General features: G+C 40.3%; 1 protein-coding gene across 1 annotated transcript; it reads left to right on the forward strand.

The window, feature by feature from the left end:
- The first annotated feature begins 985 nt into the window (after window positions 1-985).
- LOC142097312 (uncharacterized) lies at window positions 986-22,142 on the forward strand. Its single transcript, XM_075179044.1, has 10 exons — window positions 986-1,105; window positions 6,609-6,938; window positions 7,708-8,004; window positions 9,522-9,806; window positions 10,979-11,089; window positions 12,059-12,427; window positions 13,748-14,053; window positions 14,991-15,344; window positions 18,025-18,336; window positions 21,062-22,142. Exons 1-10 carry the CDS (start codon window positions 1,033-1,035, stop codon window positions 21,202-21,204), a joined length of 2,580 nt encoding a protein of 859 aa, XP_075035145.1. The 5' UTR covers window positions 986-1,032; the 3' UTR covers window positions 21,205-22,142.
- The last annotated feature ends 762 nt before the right edge of the window (window positions 22,143-22,904 follow it).

The raw sequence follows: 22,904 nt of genomic DNA on the forward strand, positions 1-22,904 counted from the left end.
ATAGCCTCTTGCTGAACCTCTGCTATTTTATAAGGCTTTTGGTAAACTTTGACCCCTGGCTCAGTAACAACAGCAGAAAAATAAATAAGTGTTTGTAAATTATTTTATTATCATTCATGGAATGCGATACAAATGAGCTGACATCTCCTATAACTGAGGCACATCACTAACCGTCAGGAGAGCAGCTTTCTACAGAAGACAATAGCCTGCAGAGGTAAGTTTACAAACAGTGTCATATATTTCATCTCTTGTCACAGTATCCTTATTTTACCTTTATGTTTGTGAATGTTACATTATAGCTTTTTAGTATTACATCAAAGTGTGTTTTAGAATTAGTTTGCATTTAATTGTGTGCACAATTGCACAAATCCAATCAAAATGATACTATAAGATGATATTGGTTTCAGATTGGGCAAGTGGGATATTTTTACTTTAATGCAATGTGTGTATGTTCTACTAAGGTAAGAAAAACATTTCTGTGCGTGGAGTAATCTCTTCATTTTTTTAAAGATGTAATTTTTAAAAAGAATATACATTTCATTTCCAATTGGATTTAGTGTCCTGCGTACATTTGCATGACTCTGCAATTGATATCATGTTCAATGGAAATATTGTGATTTTCAAAGATTTTTCTCTTGATCTTGACAGAACAAATATCTCTGGAAAGATTATTCAACAATGTTAAATATGACCTAAAAACACTGATTGAGGAATAAACGTTCCTGCAGGTCTCCCGGCACTGAAACAGTCATTATACTATTATAATATAATGTATAATTATAATATAATATGATAATAAAATATATAAGTTTCAATAGTCAGATTAGTAATAATACAGTGTAAACTAACCAGTGTTATATAGAGAATGGAGCCTGACACTAATCATATGATAACAACTCATCATTGACTTGGAGCCAAGAAACTCATTGCAGCCAAGAAGCTTATTGGAAATGCAGAGTAAGTACAGAATACAGTTTCAGTTTCACTATCGCAAGAATCTAGGAGCAGCTGCTGCAGAACTGAGGCTGGACAATGGGATTTATAATCCAAGAATCAGTCATAGAGAGAGTGGGATGTGTCCTTCTGATCTTATTGCATCACACGTGTGAGTGTAATGTTTATTTTTGACCCTGTTTTTAACTTCATTGCTGTTACTCTCCATATCTGTGGCCTTTCCATATAGCAGCTCCCCTGTCCATGTCCTAGCTCACCCACCCTCGTCTCACTGCTGTCTCCTCCCTGCATCATGGACAGTCTCTGCTCTCTCATTCCAGATGTCTTCTACATTATACAGTCTCTCTTTCCCTCGCTGTGTTCCCTGTTTTCTAGAGCTGCATCTCTCAGTCTTTCCTGCTATATAACTTATGTCTCTGTAACGGTTTAACAAGTGAATCTCTTGTGTGTTTATTAACCAGTTACCTCCTAGTGTCTGTAAATGAATACTACACATGTACAGTTATACACCGGGCTCAGGCAACCACTAATCCAGAGGTTTGCTGAGCCTTGTAGTACCACAATAGCTAGAAAGCGTAAACCATTAGGTTTGTAAAGGTTACTATATTATATACTTTATCAATACAGTAATCTGGTATTCTTAGTGTCTGTAACTGTCTGAGGGTGCCCCTGTTATGCAAATAACATGGATTGAGAGACCCATAACTAGGCGTCTGTTCTATTTACTACAGGAGCTGAATTTTAACCCTTGAACTTTTTCCAATCGTGTATAAAATACAAATATGTCTTTGTAGTACCATGATCTGCTGTCATACATCATGCATGCTCTGTCACACAGATCGTTAATGCGAACATGTAACTGCTTTTGCAAAGCTGAACAGTCAGCTATCTATCTACAGGATTTGTTTTCACAGTCCCTCTATTTTAGCACAAAGATCCGGATATATACTACTAACCTCTATAGAGCACGGCCTAGTTCCAAATACCACTTATAGATTATTTCATGTACAATGTTGTACAGCATTTGACACCTATAACCACCAATAGATCCAAGTGGGATTTCTTGTTCTTACTTTAACATCGGCAGTTTTTAAGTGCACACCATTCCTGTAAATAGTTTTACAATGTTATGTTAATGTAAATGTCACTCATGTTCACCCCATCACCATGCCTGTGCTAACACTGGTAGATTGTGCCAAAATAAACCACACCCCAACTAACCCAAACCTGAGGCTGGCACTACATTAAATACAATTACTCATAACTCTTTTTATGAAATATTTCTAGCCAAAGAGTATTATATCGGCAATTCAGCATAATGGTAAATTGTCTTATTATGTTTAAACTTAAAATTAATATTACATACTTGCCAACTCTCCCGGAATGTCTGGGAGATTCCCGAAATTCGGGTCGGTCTCACGGAGAGTAGGCAAGTTTCCCGCATCCCGCAACTTGCATACTTGCCAACTCTCCCGGAATGTCCAGGAGACTCCCGCATTTAGCGAGAGTCTCCCGGACTCCCGAGGGAGTGTGGCAATACCCCGCATCTGCCCACTTCACTAGGAAGTGCCCACTTCCTAGTGAGTGGGCAGAATTAGCTTCCAAACGCCGCGATTCCCGGTGAATCGCGGCGTTTGTCCCCACGCATTTTGGAGCCCCGCCCCCATCACGCCCACCTCTCCCGGAAACCAACTTTGCCAAGTTGGTAAGTATGTGCAACTGCCTAGCCTAAATGACGGGATTTGTGGTGAATCACGTCATTTTGGCCCCGCAATGAAAATGCGTCTTTGGCGCAGAAGCGGGGCCAAAATGAGGCGTTTTGCCACACCCCGCACCCTCCCGCCCTCTTGTCACACCCCTCTCCTGGACTACACTTGCTGAAAGTAGGCAAGTATGCAATATTATTATTATTATAATAACTATTTTTATTGCTGATATGTAAGGCACCACAATGCTCTATTGCATTAGACAGTGGATAAAACAGTATATGAAAGATAAGTGGGGTGTGAGGACGGAAGGGGGTGGGGCACAGTGAATTGTGTCATTTTGGCCCCACCCCTGCAAAGCAATAGCGCAAATGCGTCATTTTAGAGCGGAGGGGTTTCACAATGACGCAAATCACAGAGAATCGCATCATGGGAGCCCCAGTACTTCCCATGTCACTAGGTTGTCCAGAATGCCTCCTGGGAGTACGGAGACCTGCCTGGAATTCAAGAGTCTCCCGGACATTCCGGGAGAGTGGGCACGTACGCTTCTAGGTACATACGTAAAATAAACGCTCATCTAACCTCACATAAGAAATTAAGTGCAAAAGGTTTAGCTAAAGAACAGATCACTTTAATTTACGACACATGTGGGTGGAGCCAAGACTGAGACATTATACTTAAGGTCACATGATCACACATCACATGATGGTCTTGTAATGTTCTACGGTCCACCAAGATAGTATTGTATGTGACCAGATGAGATTTACAGCTCAGCAGTAAATTATCTTTGGAAACTATTTAAAGTTTTTGGTAACTATGCATGCCCTGCAGTCTTACCTCTATTTCTGTAATTAGCTTTGACGTAGAATATTCAGCATGTTAACTAGAAATTTGCCCAATCCCAAATTAACATTTATTTAAGCAGATAGCAATTCACTCAAAATTTCACCAATCAATTAACAAATTTCACTGGTTTCAATTTAGTAAGAAATTTCTTTTAATCATAACATAATAAAAGGTAAATTTTAATTATAAGTACTTAAGTCTACATGGAAACGTGATAATTGTATCTATTTTACTGTATTGTGCACAATTTGACAATCCAGTATGTCTTTAAAAGGCGTATGTCTGATATCTTAACCTCTTTTACCTTCTTCCTTTTATTCAACTATTACCTTAGAGCAGTGGTTCCCAAACTTTCTCAGCTCGAGGCACCCTTAGGGTCACCATAATTTTTCCAAGGCACCCCTAAACAAAAATAATTACCGGGAAGTCCCGTTTTTTAAGTAGTTGGGTCAAAATGACGTAAGATGTATTTAGACCCCTTCACCATCACATTGTGCCCCTTTATCATATCACTGCGCCCCTTCACCATATCACTCTGTATCCACTTCGCCATCTCACACTGTGTCCCTCTCCATCAGCTCACACTCTGTGTTCCCCTCTTCGCCATCTCACACCCTGTGTCCCTCTCTTCGCCATCGCACACCCTGTGTCCCTCTCTTCGCCATCTCACACCCTGTGTCCCCCTCTTCGCCTTCTCACACCCTGTGTCCCTCTTCATTAGCTCACACTCTGTCCCCCCTTCAGCATCTCTCTCTGTCCCCCCCTTCAGCATCTCTCTCTGTCTCCCTCCTTCAGCGTCTCTCTCTGTCCCCCTCCTTCAGTGTCTCTGTGTCCCCCTCCTTCAGTGTCTCTCTCTGCGTCTCTCTATCCCCCTCCTTCAGTGTCTCTCTCTCTGTGCCCTCCTCCTTCAGTGTCTCTCTCTCTCCCCCTCCTTCAGCGTCCCTGTCCCCATTCTTCAGCATCTCTCTGTCCCCCTCCTTCAGTGTCTCACTGTCCCCCTCCTTCAGTGTCTCTCGGTCTCCCTCCTTGAGCATCTCTCTGTCCCCCCTCCTTCAGTGTCTCTCTGTCCCCCTCCTTCAGTGTCTCTCTGTCCCCCTCCTTCAGTGTCTCTCTGTCCCCCTCCTTCAGTGTCTCTCTGTCCCCCTCCTTCAGTGTCTCTCTGTCCCCCTCTTCAGTGTCTCTGTCTGAGTCTTTCTGTCCCCCTCTTTCAGTGTCTCTCTCTCTGCGTCTCTGTCCTCCTCCTTCATTGTCTCTCTCTGCCCCTCCTCCCCCCTTCAGCACCTCTCTCTGTCCCCCTTCACTCTCCGTTCCTGTACTTATCTTCTTTCTTCATGTTCCGCCGTCTTCTGTCCTGATGTCCTCTCTGCCGCTCCTCACTGACACTGTTGGACGTGATGACGTCACGCCCGGCAGTCAGTGAAAACAGTGAGGAGGATCCGGCGCTGGATGGGTAAGTTTTGTGTTTTCTTTCTTTCTTCTTTTTTTTGCAGGGGCGATCGCGGCACCCCAGTGACAGCGCCGCGGCACCCCAGGGAGCCGCGGCGCACACTTTGGGAACCGCTGCCTTAGAGTAACGACACAAAACTTGAGTGTGGCAAAATTAAATGATTTATTTAACTATGATGGAGGAGAATAAAGCAGTCAGTCCGACGTGTACCAGGCAAAACCCAACTGTCCTAGCATCTCCTTAGGACTTATCATCTGGGGCACCAACAAACCCCTGGGTTCAAGTGGGGGACAAACCAATAACAACCCCGGGCGCACATATCGACCTGGACGGGGCACAACGTCCCGATTCTACCGAACCCGCGCATCCTCTGGGCTATACGGAAAGCAACCAAAGGCAATCCACAGGGGCGGTACCTGAACCGAGACTAATAGCCGATTCACTCAAAGAGAGGCGGGTTCAACGTGCCCAATACCGTAAATGTGCGACCACACAACCACTGACCATCGACTGAACTGCGTTTTCCGGCCGAAACTCCATCTATCTACGTGGACAGCCATGTCTGCCGCCGTAAGCTGATACCCATCCTGAACAGTATCCAGCCAATTCCTCATGTTCCCAGGAACCAAACTATTCAGGGAGGGTGGGTGGGCAATGTCCAGATCTGCAAGGCTGAATAATACTCCGCCCATCTAACTTATATCCTCTGTACCCCTCCCCTATGACACCGGAAGGGCGTACACCAATAGTTAACACTTAACACTCCAGAGAATAGCTCAGTTAAAGATACAGTAAAGCTTTTATTATCCTTCGCTCCTGTGCAGATCTCAGTTCTTATTCTTTCTGTGTTCCAATAAATTCCTTTTGAGTAATTTTTATAGAATGTATCGTTATACAAGCTTTTGTACTGTAGGAGATATATTTCGCATTTGTTTTAAAAATTTGAATAATTCCACCCTGAAATAGTGTCTGGGGGCTATATTTACTAAGCTGCGGGTTAGAAAAAGTGGGGATGTTGCCTATGGCAACCAATCAGATTCTAGCTGTCATTTTGTAGAAGGCACTAAATAAATGAAAGCTAGAATCTGATTGGTTGCTATAGGCAACATCCCCACATTTTCAAACCCTCAGCTTAGTAAATCTAGCCCTGGGAGTCTGTAAGCTCCTTATATAGACATGTGACATTTGTTGCTGCTTACTGATTGGCTTTATGTAGGCCATGCACTGTGGTTGGCCTGATTCACTAGTGGGCACTATTTATTCCACAAGTTTTGGGCGAATCTCTTAAAGTCGTCCAATTTCTAAATAAGCCTAATCGATTTGCCTATCACCGCTCTTGGGATTGCAAAAGATGGCCATATTAATGAAAGAGGGTTATATTGTGTAGGCTCTATCATTGGCAGGTGGCTGTTATGAAACGACACTCAAGTAGAAGATCGCTCTATGTTGACAAGTTCTTAACAGCCTAATAGTCATTGTTGTGTTGCACCTTGGCCTATACATTGCTTGTCATTTTGCATCCATAGTTGTGATTTTATTCACTAAGTAGGCTGTCCTCCATCCTAAACAACAAACAGGAGATGTATTGTATGTTATGCCTTCAGAACATCACTATTGTATTGCTAACTCTTCTGAAACTCTGATGTCTCCGGCAGGTTCTGGACTGGAGGTCACTGTTCCTTCTTCTCATGTTGCTTTATTTCAAACTCGGACTGTTCTGCCTTGTACATTCACTGTGAATAATCCCCCTGTGAATCCCATATTCTTGGCCATATTCTGGTACTTCGAAGGCAAACAGCTGCTGAGATATGACAACAAAGACAAGGATTCTAGTCCAGGAGTTTCCATCGATGAGCAGGAGCTCAAACGGGGCAACGCCTCTCTGTCCATTCACAATGTGACCATCACTGACCAGGGGACGTACAAGTGTTTAGTGATTTACAGTCCAGAGAGACAACATAAGGAGATCCAGCTAAATATTCTAGGTAAGTACATAAAGTATAGAACACGATTTGTTCTCTTGTGAATTCAGACCTAAAAATGGGTCTACTGTATATTCTAATGAGGATTGGTCCCCACTTATAACAGATAACATTAATGCACTGATACACCCTCCAAATAACATTAAAACAACTCCCCCCCCAGATAAAATGAATTCACTTCCCCTTCACTCAGATAACATGAATAAACCCCACTTCTCCACGCATTATATTAATAGGAGGAAAGGACGAGGGGAAGAGGAAGAAATGGATCTTTGATCTGTAGCGCAGTGCATTAGGGTTGGTCTTGGTGAAGGGACCACTCACTGGGAAGCAGAGTACCATTGGGGCTGGTCCTCTTTATTCCAGGACTGATCCAAATAATTAGCATAATGCAGATCACCTGCTAGGTGACCTAGGTGGGTAGACCCCCATGGGCCTTAGTTGGGGGCCTTGGTCGCCTAATACGTGATCTGGCCCTGCAACTGCGCTATATCTACAAACAAAGTCTAGAGAGACACTTGTCTGATGCAATATTGTTGGAGTGTGCGGAAGTCACAATAAAAATCTATATTTTTTTATTGTTTAATTAGTGTGAATTATATGTTATCTTAAGAGTAAGGATTATTTGGCAACTGTGTGCAGAATTCATAATTCAGGATGCTCATGTTGACTGTTATCCTGGGCAGTTTGAACACTGAATGCTGCATTAAAGGGGCATTACTATAGCGATGTTGTTTTGATTCACCTTAGTTTTTATTCCTCTCTCTTCCAGCTGTCCCAACCGTGGGGATGAATAAAAAGGTTCTTCTTAGGGATGAAAGAAATCTGGTTCAATGTTCTGTTACAGATTTCTTCCCAAGAGATATTACAGTGAGGTGGCTCAGGAATGGTCAGGATCTGGGATCAGCATCGGAGATGTTCCAGATGAATGCAGATGGGACCTATAATGTAAATAGCTCAGTGACTATCTCCCCCATTGAGGCCAAGGACAATCCTGTCATTACCTGTCAGGTGGAACATGAGTCTCTCCGTGATCCTCTCCAAGATGCCTTCAGAGTGGAGTATGGAGGTGAGTACAGCATAGTGGACCTTTTCTGGTTGTTAACGTATAGAGCTATTTCCTTAGTGGGTGCTGGTATCCTGTTGTTGGGGGACTTGTGGCTGCTGCATAAACAGCTGCAGCCTACAGATGCCAATATGTGTAAGTGTGTCTGACATGATCTAATAGAGTATGGAAGAGTGCGATGGATAGAAAACAATCAAAATTCAAATTTCTTAGTAAGTCAAGATGTCGTCTACTCTGTGGGTGCAACATTATGTTTCTTCTTTTGGGATTTGATGGATCAGGCTATTCATTGCTGAAAAATATGTGGATATTTACAGATTAGTATGTGTGGGGGGGTCTGAGTCTGTATACCCAACAATATTCATGAAATATAGGAGGTCCCAATGCCCACTCACTCTTGTGATTCATTTACACCTTGAATGAGTCTTCACCAAGCGCTATTTTAGGAGAAAACTGTAAGTTTATTAAGGGGTGGTAAATTGATAATTGTCAGAACACTGAAAGGACATTTTATATTTCCTATAATTTCCCAAATGGGGAAATTTCCTGTGCATTTATGTCAGTGCAAATCACTAACTTGTACACTATAATATCTATATATTTTTAGCTCCAGTATTAGAGAACTATTTCTACACAATAAAATTACAGGAGATTTGGATTCAGCTGGCAGAGTAATAAAAATTTGACTGAACATCACTCTTTCTAATACCTTTAAATTTGAATCATCATCATCAGTTATTTATATAGCGCCACTAATTCCGCAGCGCTGTACAGAGAACTCATTCACATCAGTCCCTGCCCCATAGGAGCTTACAATCTAAATTCCCTAACATACACACACACAACTGAGTCCTGAAATCTGTGCATCCCTTATAAATACAGGACAAAATATGACTTTCTGGTATGTTTCACAAAGTCATATAATGTAGTAACATAGTTTCAGGAACAAGAATTTCAAGGAAACATATTCCCAACAAAAATGGCTGGATGATGACAATTGTTATTACTATTAATTATACACCTGGCAACTTAAAGGCACGAGTTGGGCAGCACGGTGGCTCAGTGGTTAGCACGTCTGCCTTACAGCACTGGGGTCATGAGTTTGATTCCCGACCATGGCCTTTTCTGTGAGGAGTTTGTATGTTCTCCCTGTGCTTGCGTAGGTTTCCTACGGGTGCTCTGGTTTCCTTCCACACTCCAAAAAAACATACAAGTAGGTTAATTGGCTGCTATTAAATTGACTTTAGTCTCTCTTGGTCTGTGTGTGTGTTAGGGGATTTAGACTGTAAGCTCCAATGGGGCAGGGACTGATGTGAGTGAGTTCTCTGTACAGTGCAACGGAATTAGTGGTGCTATATAAATAGCCGATGATGATGATGATGAAGTCCAGCGCCAGCATAGTCTATAACCCACAGTGTACAGTTAACAACTCTAGGAAAGCTTCTACATCGCCATCTGCTGGAAGAGTGTATTATTACAGCTTCTGTTTAGAAAATGATGTATATAACATTTCTCCCCAGCGGCCCCCACTGTGCGAGTCCTCTCTTCAATGACCCCCGATGGTGAGGAACAGATATATGTGTGTGAAGCGAGGGGATATTCCCCTGAAGCTGTGGAAATAAACTGGTTGTTGGATGGGAAGAGATCTGATCCTCGCAGAGGAAGTGACAATAGTCTTTTTGATAAAGAGATTTATTACCGAATTCTTCTTAACAAGGACAAGCGCCCAACTCAAATCTCTTGTGAGGTCCAACATGAGACATTGTACAGTCCCATCACGGAGACGCAGGAGGTCCAAGTAAACAGTAAGTTAAGCAATAAGATTACCATTACTGCTATGCTCTGTACTTGTGCCTTGTTTCTATATATTACTTTTTTGCTATTGTATATTATACATTAGATGACATCTTACCCACCATAACACATCTAGACACTACTCCCAATATTTAAAACTGCCATAGATGGACGCTAACAATGTGTTATCAGAATATGCTCTTATTTTATGTGATAAAAGACAAATGTACACAGACATACAGATACAAATTATCATAAAACACAACAACACATATATAACGATAGGTGCTACAATGCACTAAGACACAACTTATTCAAATGCCATAAAAATACATAATAATTGACAGTGTAGATAATCAATTTAGGATGTGAAAAAACTTCCGTGAGCCAATGGAGGAAATTCTTCTTACAAATCTATATGTTCACAACGTCCAAAAGGGACACATTGACTGGTGCCAGGAACGGGGAAAATGAGGGATAGCTGAGAAATAGGTCTGAGATGCTGTATCACTGAGAATAATAAATTGTCAGAAAGCAGGGAGAGCTGGTAATGGGGTTAGGAGGGTAATTGTCACCTGCTTTTACTTTCATAAATGAGGTCCAACCTCCCAAGAGATTGGTGGGGTCTCCTTCAGTTCTCTGATTAGCTGCTCTATGCAGTTTAGAGTCAATGTATCTAGCTCCATTTATTTCATTTATGGTTGTTTACTGAACCTTATTGGCAGTTTCTATGGAGAGTTTAATGATATCATGTGTGTATGTTAATAAAAAGTGAACTGCTGTGAACCAGTTTTCTGGAAGTCGATGCTTGAGAAGAGTGGATCCAAAAGTTTGGTCCTGTAGCATCTGTGAAAGCTGTATACTGCACATACTTGGGCTGTCTGTCGTATCCACGGTTATAGGAATACTTGAAGTTTTCATCTTGTCCTTTAAGGAGAATAACATTTCCTGCTATTTGTCTGTTATTTCTAGGCCCACTAACAGAAAGTTGTCCAGGTAATGGTTGACAAATGTTTACTTTTGTGCAGTTTTAACACCGTAAATCTAAAATATTTCAACAAAAGAGGCTTTGAATAGCAGGGAACTTTAGGAGCTCCATCACAGCTGAAAAACCACAGTTTGAACCACCTAGAATAGAGTGACAGATATGTAACTGTACATTCTCTTCCCTTTGTACCTGCAGGTGACTGTAGGAGGCACTGTCACTTTGGACTCACGGCCGCCCTCCTGGTGTTAGTGCTAGCGGCGTTTGGAACTTTAGCGACTCTCTATTATTTCATCACAAGGAAGAAATGTGAGATAATTATGTCTTATGCTCTCTTAAGTTCAGATTTCGTCAAACAAAAACTTACATCATTACTACTGTTATAAACCCATATAAATCCCAAGCTTTAGATGAAGCAGCACAAACAGTTATGTTAGCAGAATGAAGCTGCTACTAGTACACCTATATCTGTGCACTTGTTCCTTTTTATACAGGTAGACTCCTGGCTTAGTGTAACAAGATGGCGTGAAATGTGTTGGTACTGAGTTTTGCTCCTGATGGGAGGTTGGGTGGATCTTACTTCCTTCCGGCTAGCCACTCATATATTTATTATTGTGCCCACATATAATAAGGAGATTTCAGGTTGTGGGATGAGATATTTAAATGAGCACACACAAATAGAAATGTGCTCCTGTACACATTGCATCTTGATAAAAGAAGTATAGAATAAGAACCAACCTCCGAGAGTCCTTTTACAGGGTAGTAATAGTCCGGCGCTCCTAAAAATGCTGCATCTCCATCCGTTTATCTCATTTAAAAATTCTTGGTCTGCAAAGTGAAATCTAAATCTTTTGTGCTACTCCACAAAACAAGACAGGGCCAGGCGCCTACTCAGCAGTTTTCAAGTAATGCCAACAACTCCGCTCATTGGCTGGTGCAACTTCTGATCCTCCGCACACTCAGCCATCTTTCTTCAAAAACCTATGGATTTTTGTGGGAATCTAGGCGCACTTGTGCTCAAACCCAAAAGGCATTTTGTGCTGCAACTCAGACATTTTGCATTTAGTAAATGAGGCCCAATGGGGAATTTCTTAGCTGTTGTCATAGTATGAGAGGAGATGTTTACTTACATTGCCTTTATGTTTTGGAGTCAACTTATATATCCATGTAACACATCTATTCATCATTCTCTTTATTACTTTAAGAGAACAGAGGGAAATAGGTTTCAGATTTGTTTTCTTCTGTATTATATTGTATTGTATTATATTATTTTGTCAGTGTTCCAGCGGTTTCAGGTGAGTCACATCCATAAGATGGAAAGGTGGACTGAAGATAAAAAGGTGGCCCTTTATTGTGTGGCTTCTAACTGCACCACGGACGCCGTGGTGACCTGGACGGTTATGGAGAATGGCGGAGAGAAGCTGAAGATATCAGAAGCGCAGGCAAAGAAGGATGCAGAAAATACGCCGTTCTGCAGTGGTTACACTATGAGAACAGACCGTACGCAGTCCCCAGCAGACAAACTGTACAATATCATCACTGCACTGAGCTTTAAACCTGATATATCCAAAGAGTTGGAGGTCACCTGTAACTTCTCTTGTGATGGGAGGAACAAGGAGAGGAGTTTGAAATGCAGTTGGAATTTAAGTAAGGAAATGTTTGTTGTAAAGGTTCTGTTCTCAGGTTATATCTGTAGTATAATATAGCTCACCCCAGATAAGTCCAGACTAGAGGATCATCATCATCAGTTATTTATATAGCGCCACTAATTCCGCAGCGCTGTACAGAGAACTCATTCACATCAGTCCCTTCCCCATTGGAGCTTACAGTCTAAATTCCCTAATACACACACACACACACACACACACACACACACACACAGAGACTAGGGTCAATTTGTTAGCAGTCAATTAACCTACCAGTATGTTTTTGGAGTGTGGGAGGAAACCAGAGCACCTGGAGGAAACCAAACAGACACAGGGAGAACATACAAACTCCACACAGATAAGGCCATGGTCGGAAATAGAACTCATAACCCCAGTGCTGTGAGGCAGAAGTGCTAACCACTAATCCATCTCTACGTAAATATATCAGCGGGCAGCACAGTGGCCTAGTGGTTTCCTCCCACACTCCAAAAACATACTGGTAGGTTAATTAGCTGCTATCAAAATTGCCCATAGTCTCTCTCTCTCTGTCTGTCTGTCTCCCTCTCTGTCTGTGTGTGAGTGTGTGTCTATATTAGGGAATTTAGACTGTAAGCTCCAATGGAGCAGGGACTGATGTGAGTGAGTTCTCTGTACAGCGCTGCGGAATTAGTGGCGCTATATAAATAAATGATGATGATGTATTCCCCCTATAAAGTTATTACACTTTGACTCCATCTTTAATGATGAGGGTCTCCTCACTTCCCAGTAATTACTTTGTGTTTCAAAGCTTTTCCTTTTATCTACTGTATATGGAGCACTAGCACTTTCCTGATGTCTGCGGATGTATCCTTCTCGTCAGACAGGTTTAAAGATTGTTATGGTATAAACGTATCCCACATCCTGGGCTTGTAGCTGTAGACTGAAGCTGTGTATTTGCAGAAGAAGCAAACTCTCCATCTGGTCTTTGTGTAATACCATCACAATTATTTAGAATAGACGATTGCATTGGAGTTTTTAGGTGAAAAATGCTGGGAAGTGGATAGCGCCTTAATTCAATTAATTAATTTTATTCTAAATAAAGTATTAAATTTAAGTTTATATTGTCTCTGTAGTTGCATTACTTAGGCCATCCCAAGGGTTAAAACACATATCAATATTCCTTATTTTAAACTATGTTAGCACTCTTTAATTGCAGGATGAATGAATGATTTAATTATATTTCATTAGAGAATGAATGATTACAGAGATGGGAATCAGCTACAAACCCCTCTATGCAGAGAGTTGATACAAAACATGAGTTTGTATGTACTTTTATTTGCAGAAAAGCCAGAGATGTCAGCCCCCATAAATCTGTCTCTGAGTGACTCCAGGGATGTCCTGTGTTCTGTGACTCTGGAGAAGTTTTCTCCCAGAGATATCAAGATAATATGGAGCAGTGGAGTTGGACATTACCAGAAGCTGGATACCATTGATGGGAAAATCATACAGAATTCTGACAATACATTTAATATTAAAAGTGAATGCAGAGTCCCCGGACATCTCTTCAAAGATCCAGGGTTCAAAGTACGTGTGACGTGGAGCCACCAATCGCTGGATGTGTCTGAGTTTCGGGAAGTGTCTGTGGCAGGTAATAAGCTTTCTCATTACTGCCATTGTCATTGTAGGGGGTAAATTTATCAAGCTGCTATAGACAACATCTCCACTTTTTCAAACCTGCAGAGACAACGATACCTTTGATATTGAACCATAATGCAACAGGAAAGATAAAATGATTAAAATTGATCTATTGTCAATCTGACAAATAATGTTGTTTTTTTGTCCTGCCTTCCCAATAGTCTGCATTCCTTGTGTGTATAGTAATAACAAATCAGTATATTGCCTGTACTGCCTCTACACGTTGTACCTGTTGTTGACGTATAAATGATTCAAAAAATTATAAGTGTTTGAAAAGCAAAGGTTATCTTTATTCTTACAAATTGCATATGCAATGGCTTGTATTCAAAATGAAACAGGCCACCTTCCCCATGTAAGACACAGGTTATATAGAAATAACCCCACCCCTCTTACATACGTCACTAATCACTTCACATACTTTAAAGAATATACCTCACAAGGACAAAGTTGGTTATATATATTCTTTACAACCTCATCATTGTACATAGAATTCTATGCCTAAGCAGGTCAAAAAGGCATATGTGACCTCTTACACTCTTCTCTCTATATAGCATGACAACTGGTAACTATTTTAACATCCTATTAATAGTGGCTCATTGTGAAGTATAACATACAAAGAAGAATTTAACCCATTGCACAGAAAATAGAAAGAGACCATTGACCATACAGATTTAACACACATCAACATTGTTTTATCCAACATATATTTGTACCATAATTTATTCCATTACACTGTTTGATGTGATCTCTGGTTGAACCGATCTGCACAGTTTGGATTTACATTTGGGTGTACAGCTTAAGGAATATTTGTTAACAGTTGGTTTATTTTACTACAGTCTCTTGTTTATTTAGTGAATTGCTATTGTCCTGTGCCTTAAATTGTGTTACAGACTTTCCTTGGCGCCCAGTGATGGATGAAATCATAAAACCACCATTATTACTACACAGCACAGAGGCCAAACTGCAGTGTACAATCTCTGGGTATTTCCCTGGTGATCTGGCTGTGAAGTGGATGAGGAGAGAAGCTGGAAAGCAGGAATTGTATGAAGTGTCTCCCAGTGATAAATACAAGATCCCAGTAATGGAGATCACACAACAGTCTGATAAGACTTACACCTGCACAGCCAGTCTGATTGTATCTGTGTCAGCACTAACAGAACATGGGTCAGAATTCATCTGCCGGGTGACACACCCCACTCTGGTGACACCGCTGGAGAAGAGGACGGGAGAGCTCAGTGTGACAGGTGTGTGAGAGTCTTATAATATATAATATGGCATTTGCTATACTCTTAATCTATCTATTATTCATAACAGGGTGTGTATGTGAAAATAAAGAAAAGTCAATTTATCACATGAATATATATGAAAGCCTGTGTATTACTGAGCTACAAAAATATCTGAAAAAATATATATTTAACTAAGTCTGTCTAGAATGCTCTTGGTTGTATCCATTAATTAGGAGGTGGTGCTTCTCTATATTAGAACAGTGCAGGGTCAGAGCTTGTGTGATTGGTTAGCAAATCTCCATAGTAACTCTGCATTATAACATTATTGTCCGCCATTAAAGCCCATTAGGTAAAGCAACCACATGTTTAGTTATTATTAATTAATGCTTCTCTTTTACTCTATTAAATGCAATGTCTTCTTTATGTGGTAAATCTGCTGGTTACAGGCTACAATAATACTAATTGCCATAAAGGGGAGTCAGATTCTGAATGAATGTTTAAAAGCAAACTTTTCAGAATTTCCTTGTACCACAAATAATATGATTAATGGGTAACTCCATCCAAAATTGAGTAATACATATTTTTTTCTGATACCACAAATTTGACTTTTACCCAAATTCTGCAATAGGAAGAGTCATACATGGCTGTTGCTGCCATTCTGTAGAGTTGTGCAAACAACTTGACATGCTTTGTCAATATCTATAACCATGGAAACTTAGGACTTAGGAATGGGCAAAGCAGATATATAAGGACACTTGTCCCAGTGGTTCACTGAGGTCTTACGACAGTTTGCTGTAAATTCAATGAACATTTTCCCAAACTCAGTTGGGTTTGGATAGATGGAGTTAACTTGCAAACGCTAATTGCCCTCTCTATCACAGCTGTAACTGAATACTCACGTCAATGTATGTATTGTATGGTGATTCTACTGACATACTGTCTGATTTATCAATTAGCAACTTGTTACTACAGTGTTAAACAGGTTCCCGCAAGGGTGATACAACTAGTCTCATGAATGGCAAAGTATAGCCTCAATAAATACAATAAAGCTGTAGTAACATAGTTGATGAGGTTGAAAAAAGACAACAGTTCAACCTATTTTGGATCTCCTACGATCCTGCACTTATATTTGAAATTGATCCAGATTAAGCAACCGCCAATCTGTTTCAATTGTGAAAATCCCCCCAGACCCAATATTGCAGTCCTATTTTTACCCTATATCCACTACTATCCTTCATTTTAATCAACGGTTGTATCCCTGGATACACTTTTCCGCTAAAAAATTGTCTAACCCTTTCTTCAACATATCTATTGAATCTGCCATCACAACCTTCCCTGGCAGTGAATTCCATATCTTGACTGCCCTTACTGTAAAGAACCCCTTCCTTTGCTGGTTGTAAAATTTCCTCTCCTCTAACCTTAGGGGGTGACTGCGTGTCCTGTGTATAGTCCTTGGGGTAAAAAGTTCCCATGAAACAGATTTCAAAACATGTGTGAAAACTATTAATTGTTGGGCATATTGGTAAATGTGTTTGGGAGATGACTACCGCCCTGTGTTTGTGTACTCTCAATTGTACTTCCACAGTGACCCCAGTAGGGTTCCGTTCACTAAGCCCGGGCACCCAATGGCCAAATCTCATCCAATTTGGTCACTCATCATCATCATCATCTTTTTTTTATAGGGTGCCACAAAATCAGCAGCGCCGCAAAAAATAAACTGAAAAAAATAAAGATAACTGACAAGAGAAACAACAGAATCAGTAATAATCAATAAAAGAGACTATAGAGAAAGCAACTACAGAAGATACAAGTAGAACAAAGGAAACATACAGAGAGGATGAGGAGATAGGAGGTAGAGACATTTATAAATGGAGATGGTGGAGTGTGGATGGAATTGTCTTAGGATGGGGTCAGATAGGCAAGTGTGAAGAGGTGAGGTTTGAGGGAGCTTTGGAAACATTTGAGGTTGAGGATGAGTCTGATTGTTTGGGGTGGGTTGTTCCAAATGTGGGGAGCAGCGTGGGCAAAGTCTTGCAGGCGGGAGAGTGAGGAGGTGATAGGTGATCAGAGGTGAAGGTCATTAACAGAACGCATTGGGTGAATAGGTTTTAGTTTACTCACTAGAGTGAAGACACCACGGCTGAACAACAAAGGACAGTGTCCTCCTGTAGATCTGCTGTTCTCTTCTTTATTTAACGGTGAACTTACCAAATCTTACCACACTGCATTACACTGGTCTTTCTCCTCCTCACCTATTCCTGGGATACTGACTGTGTTTTGCCAGTTTCCCATTAGCATGGTAGGAATGATGACGGAGCCCCTGAGTGGCCCTCTTGGAGAAGGGCATCTAAGTTCCTGGTGAATTGCTCGGCAGTTGTCCTTTAATAAGTTATTCCAGATTATGAATTCTTTGTTGCTGAATCTCAATATTGTACTTATTCTTTATTGTACCATATGTCAGGTTGTAAATTTGTATTCAAGAAGATTGGGGTAGCCAAAATGTATTAAAAAAGACGTTATATGTTATTTCCCTACATATAGCTATTGATATCATGTCTATATTAATTTACATTTCTGTGTGATTTATTCTCTGCTACTGTCAGTACATTATATCTCTTCCTCAGCGTAGTCTGTAAGATTTCATTCTTCCTCACATTCATATGATATTATTAATAAACAGCACAATTACACATTTCAGGAATTCCAGTTATAAGGAACCGTCTCCAGGATGGCGGATACATTATCCTGGAAGTCGATAGTTTTTACCCACAAGAACTTGGGGTAACCTGGGAACGAGCTGACAGTGAATCCGGCCCATATAAAAGGATCCCAGACTCTGATATCGAAACTAATTCAACTGAAAGCAGTGACGGCTCCTACAGAGTCACCAGCATATGTGAGGCCATGACGCGGCTTAATAAGATGGATCCAAGTGACAAGTATTTTAAGGCCATTTTGGAACACGGAGCTCTGAAGTCTCCAGAAGTGCTCATCTTCTTACGCAGCAGAGGTAATATATATATTGTTTCTATTTCCTTAACGCTCCTATTCATTGTACATTAACACAGAAACACTTTATTATCATATGTTTTCTTCTAAGCAACTGTGACATTAATGCTCCATATCAACGTGTTCACACAGCACAATCTATGGTCCATTCATAACCAGCTGCTCATGCTGGTCCCCAGGTGAATAAGTAACACTATCATCATCATCATCATTATTATTTATTTATATAGCGCCAACAAATTCCATAGCGTTTAACAATTGGGGACAAACACAGTAAACTAATAAACAAACTGGGTAAAACAAAGAGGTGAGGAGGCTGCTCGCAAGCTTACAATCTATGGGACAATGGGAGTTTGATACATGAGGATAAGTCTACATTTTGCATTTCGGCCCAGCCAGACTGCAAAGGTAAAAGTGACTCATAAGCTAAATGAGCCTGTCAAACAATGTTGGTCAGGGGGTAGTTGTCTTGTGTGAAATTGTGTAACGGGTGGTAATAGGGTAATGTAGTGAGTTTAAGAGGGTGGTTGAGGCATAATATAAGCTTGTCTGAAGAGGTGGGTTTTCAAAGAACGCTTGAAAGTTTGTAGACCAGAGGAGAATCTTATTGTGCGAGGGAGAGAATTCCATAGAGTGGGTGCAGCCCGAAAAAAGTTCTGTAACCAGGAATGGGAGGATGTTATGAGTGTGGATGAGAGACGCAGATCTAGTGCAGAAAGGAGTTGCCGAGTTGGGAGATATTTTGAGACAATAGAGTAGATGTATGTTGGTGCAGCTTTGTTGATGGCCTTGTAGGTTAGTAAAAGTTTTTTATATTGGTTTCTTTAGAAAACAGGCAACCAGTGTAGAGTCATATAGAGTGATTCAACAGAGGAATAATGAGTTGCAAGAAAAATCAATTTTGCCGCTGCGTTCAAAATAGATTGTAGGGGTTTGAGTCTGTTTTGGGGAAGACCAGTAAGGAGGGAATTGCAATAGTCAATGTGGGAGATGATAAGTGCATGGATTAAGGTTTTTGCAGTGTCTTGTGTGAGATATGTGCGAATTCTGGAAATGTTTTTTAGATGTATATAATATAATTTAGATATAGAGTCAATGTGGGGAACAAAAGATAGGTGTGAGTCAAGGATTACACCTAGGCAGCGAGTTTGTGGGGTGGGATTTATGGTCATGTTATCAACAGAAATAGAAATGTCAGGTATGCTCTTGTTGGTGGGTGGGAATATTAAAAAGATTAAGTTTGAGATGGCGAGAGGACACTATATAATTGTGTACTGGTGCTTAGACTGTGTGATCTGATGTCACAATGTTGGGGACATGGTACAAATTCTACTTTGTGAATTCAGTGCACATCTCCTGCTTTTCTAATATGTAATGTGTGTAACATGCGAACACAAAACAGTTGAGAAACATCACATTTAAAGGGCACCTCCCCATAATACATAATATGCTGATTCCTGTTTCCACAGCAATAGGGTTGGGAGAATTTGAAATTTCAGGGAGGGGAGGGTGTTTTCACACTGTGGAATGGGGTGATACGGAGTAGCCAATGACAAGAAGCTTAGAACAGGGAACACCTCACCCAGGGTGTACAATAGATTAGGGGGACAGACCATTATGAATGTTCAGACTACACTAGCTTTATCTTTTTACTTATGAAGTCAATTTATAAAGTGATTTTAGTTTGTGCAATATAACAATTTATAATGTAACAGAGGTGTCAGATTAGGAGAAAAAACCTCTGTACAGAATGATAATTGATAGTCTCTATGTGAGAATTGTTGTTCTCATGCAGGGGCAAACACAGGTTATTCTAGAGGGGGGTTTCCACACCACGCCACCAATGGGCGTGACCAGCATGCATGGGGGCGTGGCTATAATTTTATACATTGCTTGGCTGCTCTCCAACTCTTCCTATCCCCATAATATACATGGGCAATGCTGCGTGCACTACTGTTAGGTGCACGCAGCTCTCCCTTTTCAAGCAGAGCCGTGTGAAGCAGGGGCAGGGTCCAGCCACCTCAATTATACAGTGCCCCAGGCTTGGAGGGGGGTTTCCAGGCACTAGGAAACCCCTCCTCGGTTTGCCTATGTCATGAGCTATATATTCCAATATAAAATTAATTTTGAAATGAAAATCTCTATTCAGATCAACTGAACAGCCTGAGTATCTGAACTGGTGCCAACATGAGCTATACATTCATATTGTGAACTGAATCATATTTTTGAACACTTTGATTTGCAGCTTTCAAATTCAATTTACAAATAAAGCTATAAACAGGTGTTTTTTGTTCTTAATAAAGAGCCCTATTCATTAATATCCCTCCTATTGTTCCGCAAAACCTGTAGACAACCATCACTGTATTAGTTACCTCCATTGATAATTGTTCCAATATCTTTAAACCAAACACTGGAGCCATCCTTCTCCCACTAACTTCCTGGTCACCTCCTACATCCAGACGCTTATTTACCTGCTGTCATCGTGCTGCCGGTACTGCAGATTACATCACAAGAGGTCACTGTAATTGCACCGGGATGATGTAAGGCATTTGGGTGCTGCAGGGGAGGGGGTGTATATATCAAATATTGTGTTTCTGGGGATATAACTGTCCTACTTGTTGGAGGAAGAGGAGGCTCCTGTAGGTTTCCGCTGAACAGAAATTTCATTTATTCACTGCTTAGTACAATCTTGCTTAATCGTTTTCTACTTTTTATTTTTTTAACAGGAAATTTTAGTTTAATATCAGGACAAGGAAAACAACCATTGCATCAAGTTGATCGGAAAATAGTGATCAAATCTTCCTCCAGTCATCGTCGCAAATCTTCGGAAAGGATTGAAGCAGAGGAGTCTCATAAGAGCCATATCTGATAGATTGCTGTCATTAGTACTCCATAATTACTTAGTATTATTACTAGTACAAGAATAATACTGTAATGCTGTAAATAGTTATCAATTCTTCCTCCGACCTCATCACCATCACGCAACATAGGAGAAGTTATGAAGCAGAGGAGTGTGATAAATAACCAGTGTGATAGATCGTTATCATTAGTCACATAGTACAATATACATATAGATGTATATCCAGACCAGATACCGGGGAACATGACATAGACATCCAGCCACTGCCCTCCTGTGACTGTAGAGAATCAGCATTATACTGACAGCTGCGCCTGACGGGGGATTTCTCTACAAATACTGATGTTCTTACTGAATGGATCCAGTATTATTACATGGAATACATTATATGACCAGGAGTTACTCTCAGATAGTCAGACACCACCACAGAACCAGAGAGAATCTCCTCTCAGTCACTGGATCCATCACATTCTGACTGACACACAGGAGACTTCTGACCAATTAGACATAAGTTGTATTTACTGCTGAACAGTCCACTGAGGAAACTGCCTGTAAATATCAGAATTATCCCAGGAAGTAACTGTGATCAGTCTGTCTGTACCAGTTACTGTGTTTTACTAATAACATCATTAGCAATAATGTAAAAAGTATTGGCTGAAATGTCTTGTTTTCTTATCAGTTTAAGCCGGGACAGTTGTGCACTAATTTGGATGAGCTCAAACTCTGGACATTTAGGTTTGGGTTTCTTTTGAAAGTGTTATGGTTTTATATATTTAGATTAATATTTAAATTAGTTGATATTTTTTGGTCAGTTTCCTTCCTCTGGCCATAACTTGTACAAGTGTTACCAATATGTGTGTATAGGGCAGTGTATAGTATTATAAGTTTTGTCATGTGTTACTTAATACATTGTTTTATCATGGCCAATAAACTCATAGCTTTAAACTAAACCTAAATGTCCCTTCCATGCCTATATATACTAATGTTAGGTGTCCTTATTTGACCATATGACTTTTATTGGAAGTTTGTCAAATTTTAACAAAGGTAAAACATATGTTTATAGGAAAGCATTTGGTAATGTAATTATAAAAAGTTTGTAAGTAGAGGACAACTTATGTTTTATGTTTTTTTAGTCTTAATATTATATATTGTTTAGTTTTAAGGTATATCTTAAGTTACCTAAAAATAAATAAATAAATAAAACATAGTTTGCTGCATATTTACTTTCTTAAAAATTTTGGAAAGTTTTCTTGCTCAGAAATCTTAATCAAATAAATATATTTTATGTTCTATCAATCTAAGTAAACTTGTAATTACTAATTAATATATATCTAAATAATGTAGAAAAGGAGCCCAATGGTGATGGAAGTCTTATGCATATATTAAAATAGAGCACTCATTAAAAAAGTGGCCCCGTACCAAAATAAAGAATTATTCAAAAATTATCTGGGTTTGCTTGATGGGAACTCCTCCAGTCTTTATTAAATCGGTAGACTTCTAGATTCACATGTATGTGGATTACTTTATACCTGCAAAAATAAACATACAAGAAATAATATAATACCAATTAAAATGTTTAAAACAAATCTGTACAATATAAACTCACATAGATAAAAGTAACATAGAGCTTATCTGAGACCTAAAGCTCAATCCTGGATATCGATCCATGTCATACTATTAACCCTTGTATGCCACCTACAGGAGATAGGTGT

This window comes from Mixophyes fleayi, chromosome 7 (assembly GCF_038048845.1).
Source record: "Mixophyes fleayi isolate aMixFle1 chromosome 7, aMixFle1.hap1, whole genome shotgun sequence".
Taxonomy (NCBI): Eukaryota; Metazoa; Chordata; class Amphibia; order Anura; family Limnodynastidae; genus Mixophyes; species Mixophyes fleayi.

What these genes read in the sequence shown, in the direction of transcription:
- LOC142097312 (XM_075179044.1), top strand. Translation starts at nt 1,033, where the DNA reads ATGGGATTTATAATCCAAGAATCAGTCATAGAGAGAGTGGGATGTGTC. An exon ending in GCAGGAGGTCCAAGTAAACA is followed by an intron (nt 9,807 to 10,978) that starts GTAAGTTAAGCA and finishes TTGTACCTGCAG; the next exon opens with GTGACTGTAGGAGGCACTGT. An exon ending in GGGAGAGCTCAGTGTGACAG is followed by an intron (nt 15,345 to 18,024) that starts GTGTGTGAGAGT and finishes TACACATTTCAG; the next exon opens with GAATTCCAGTTATAAGGAAC.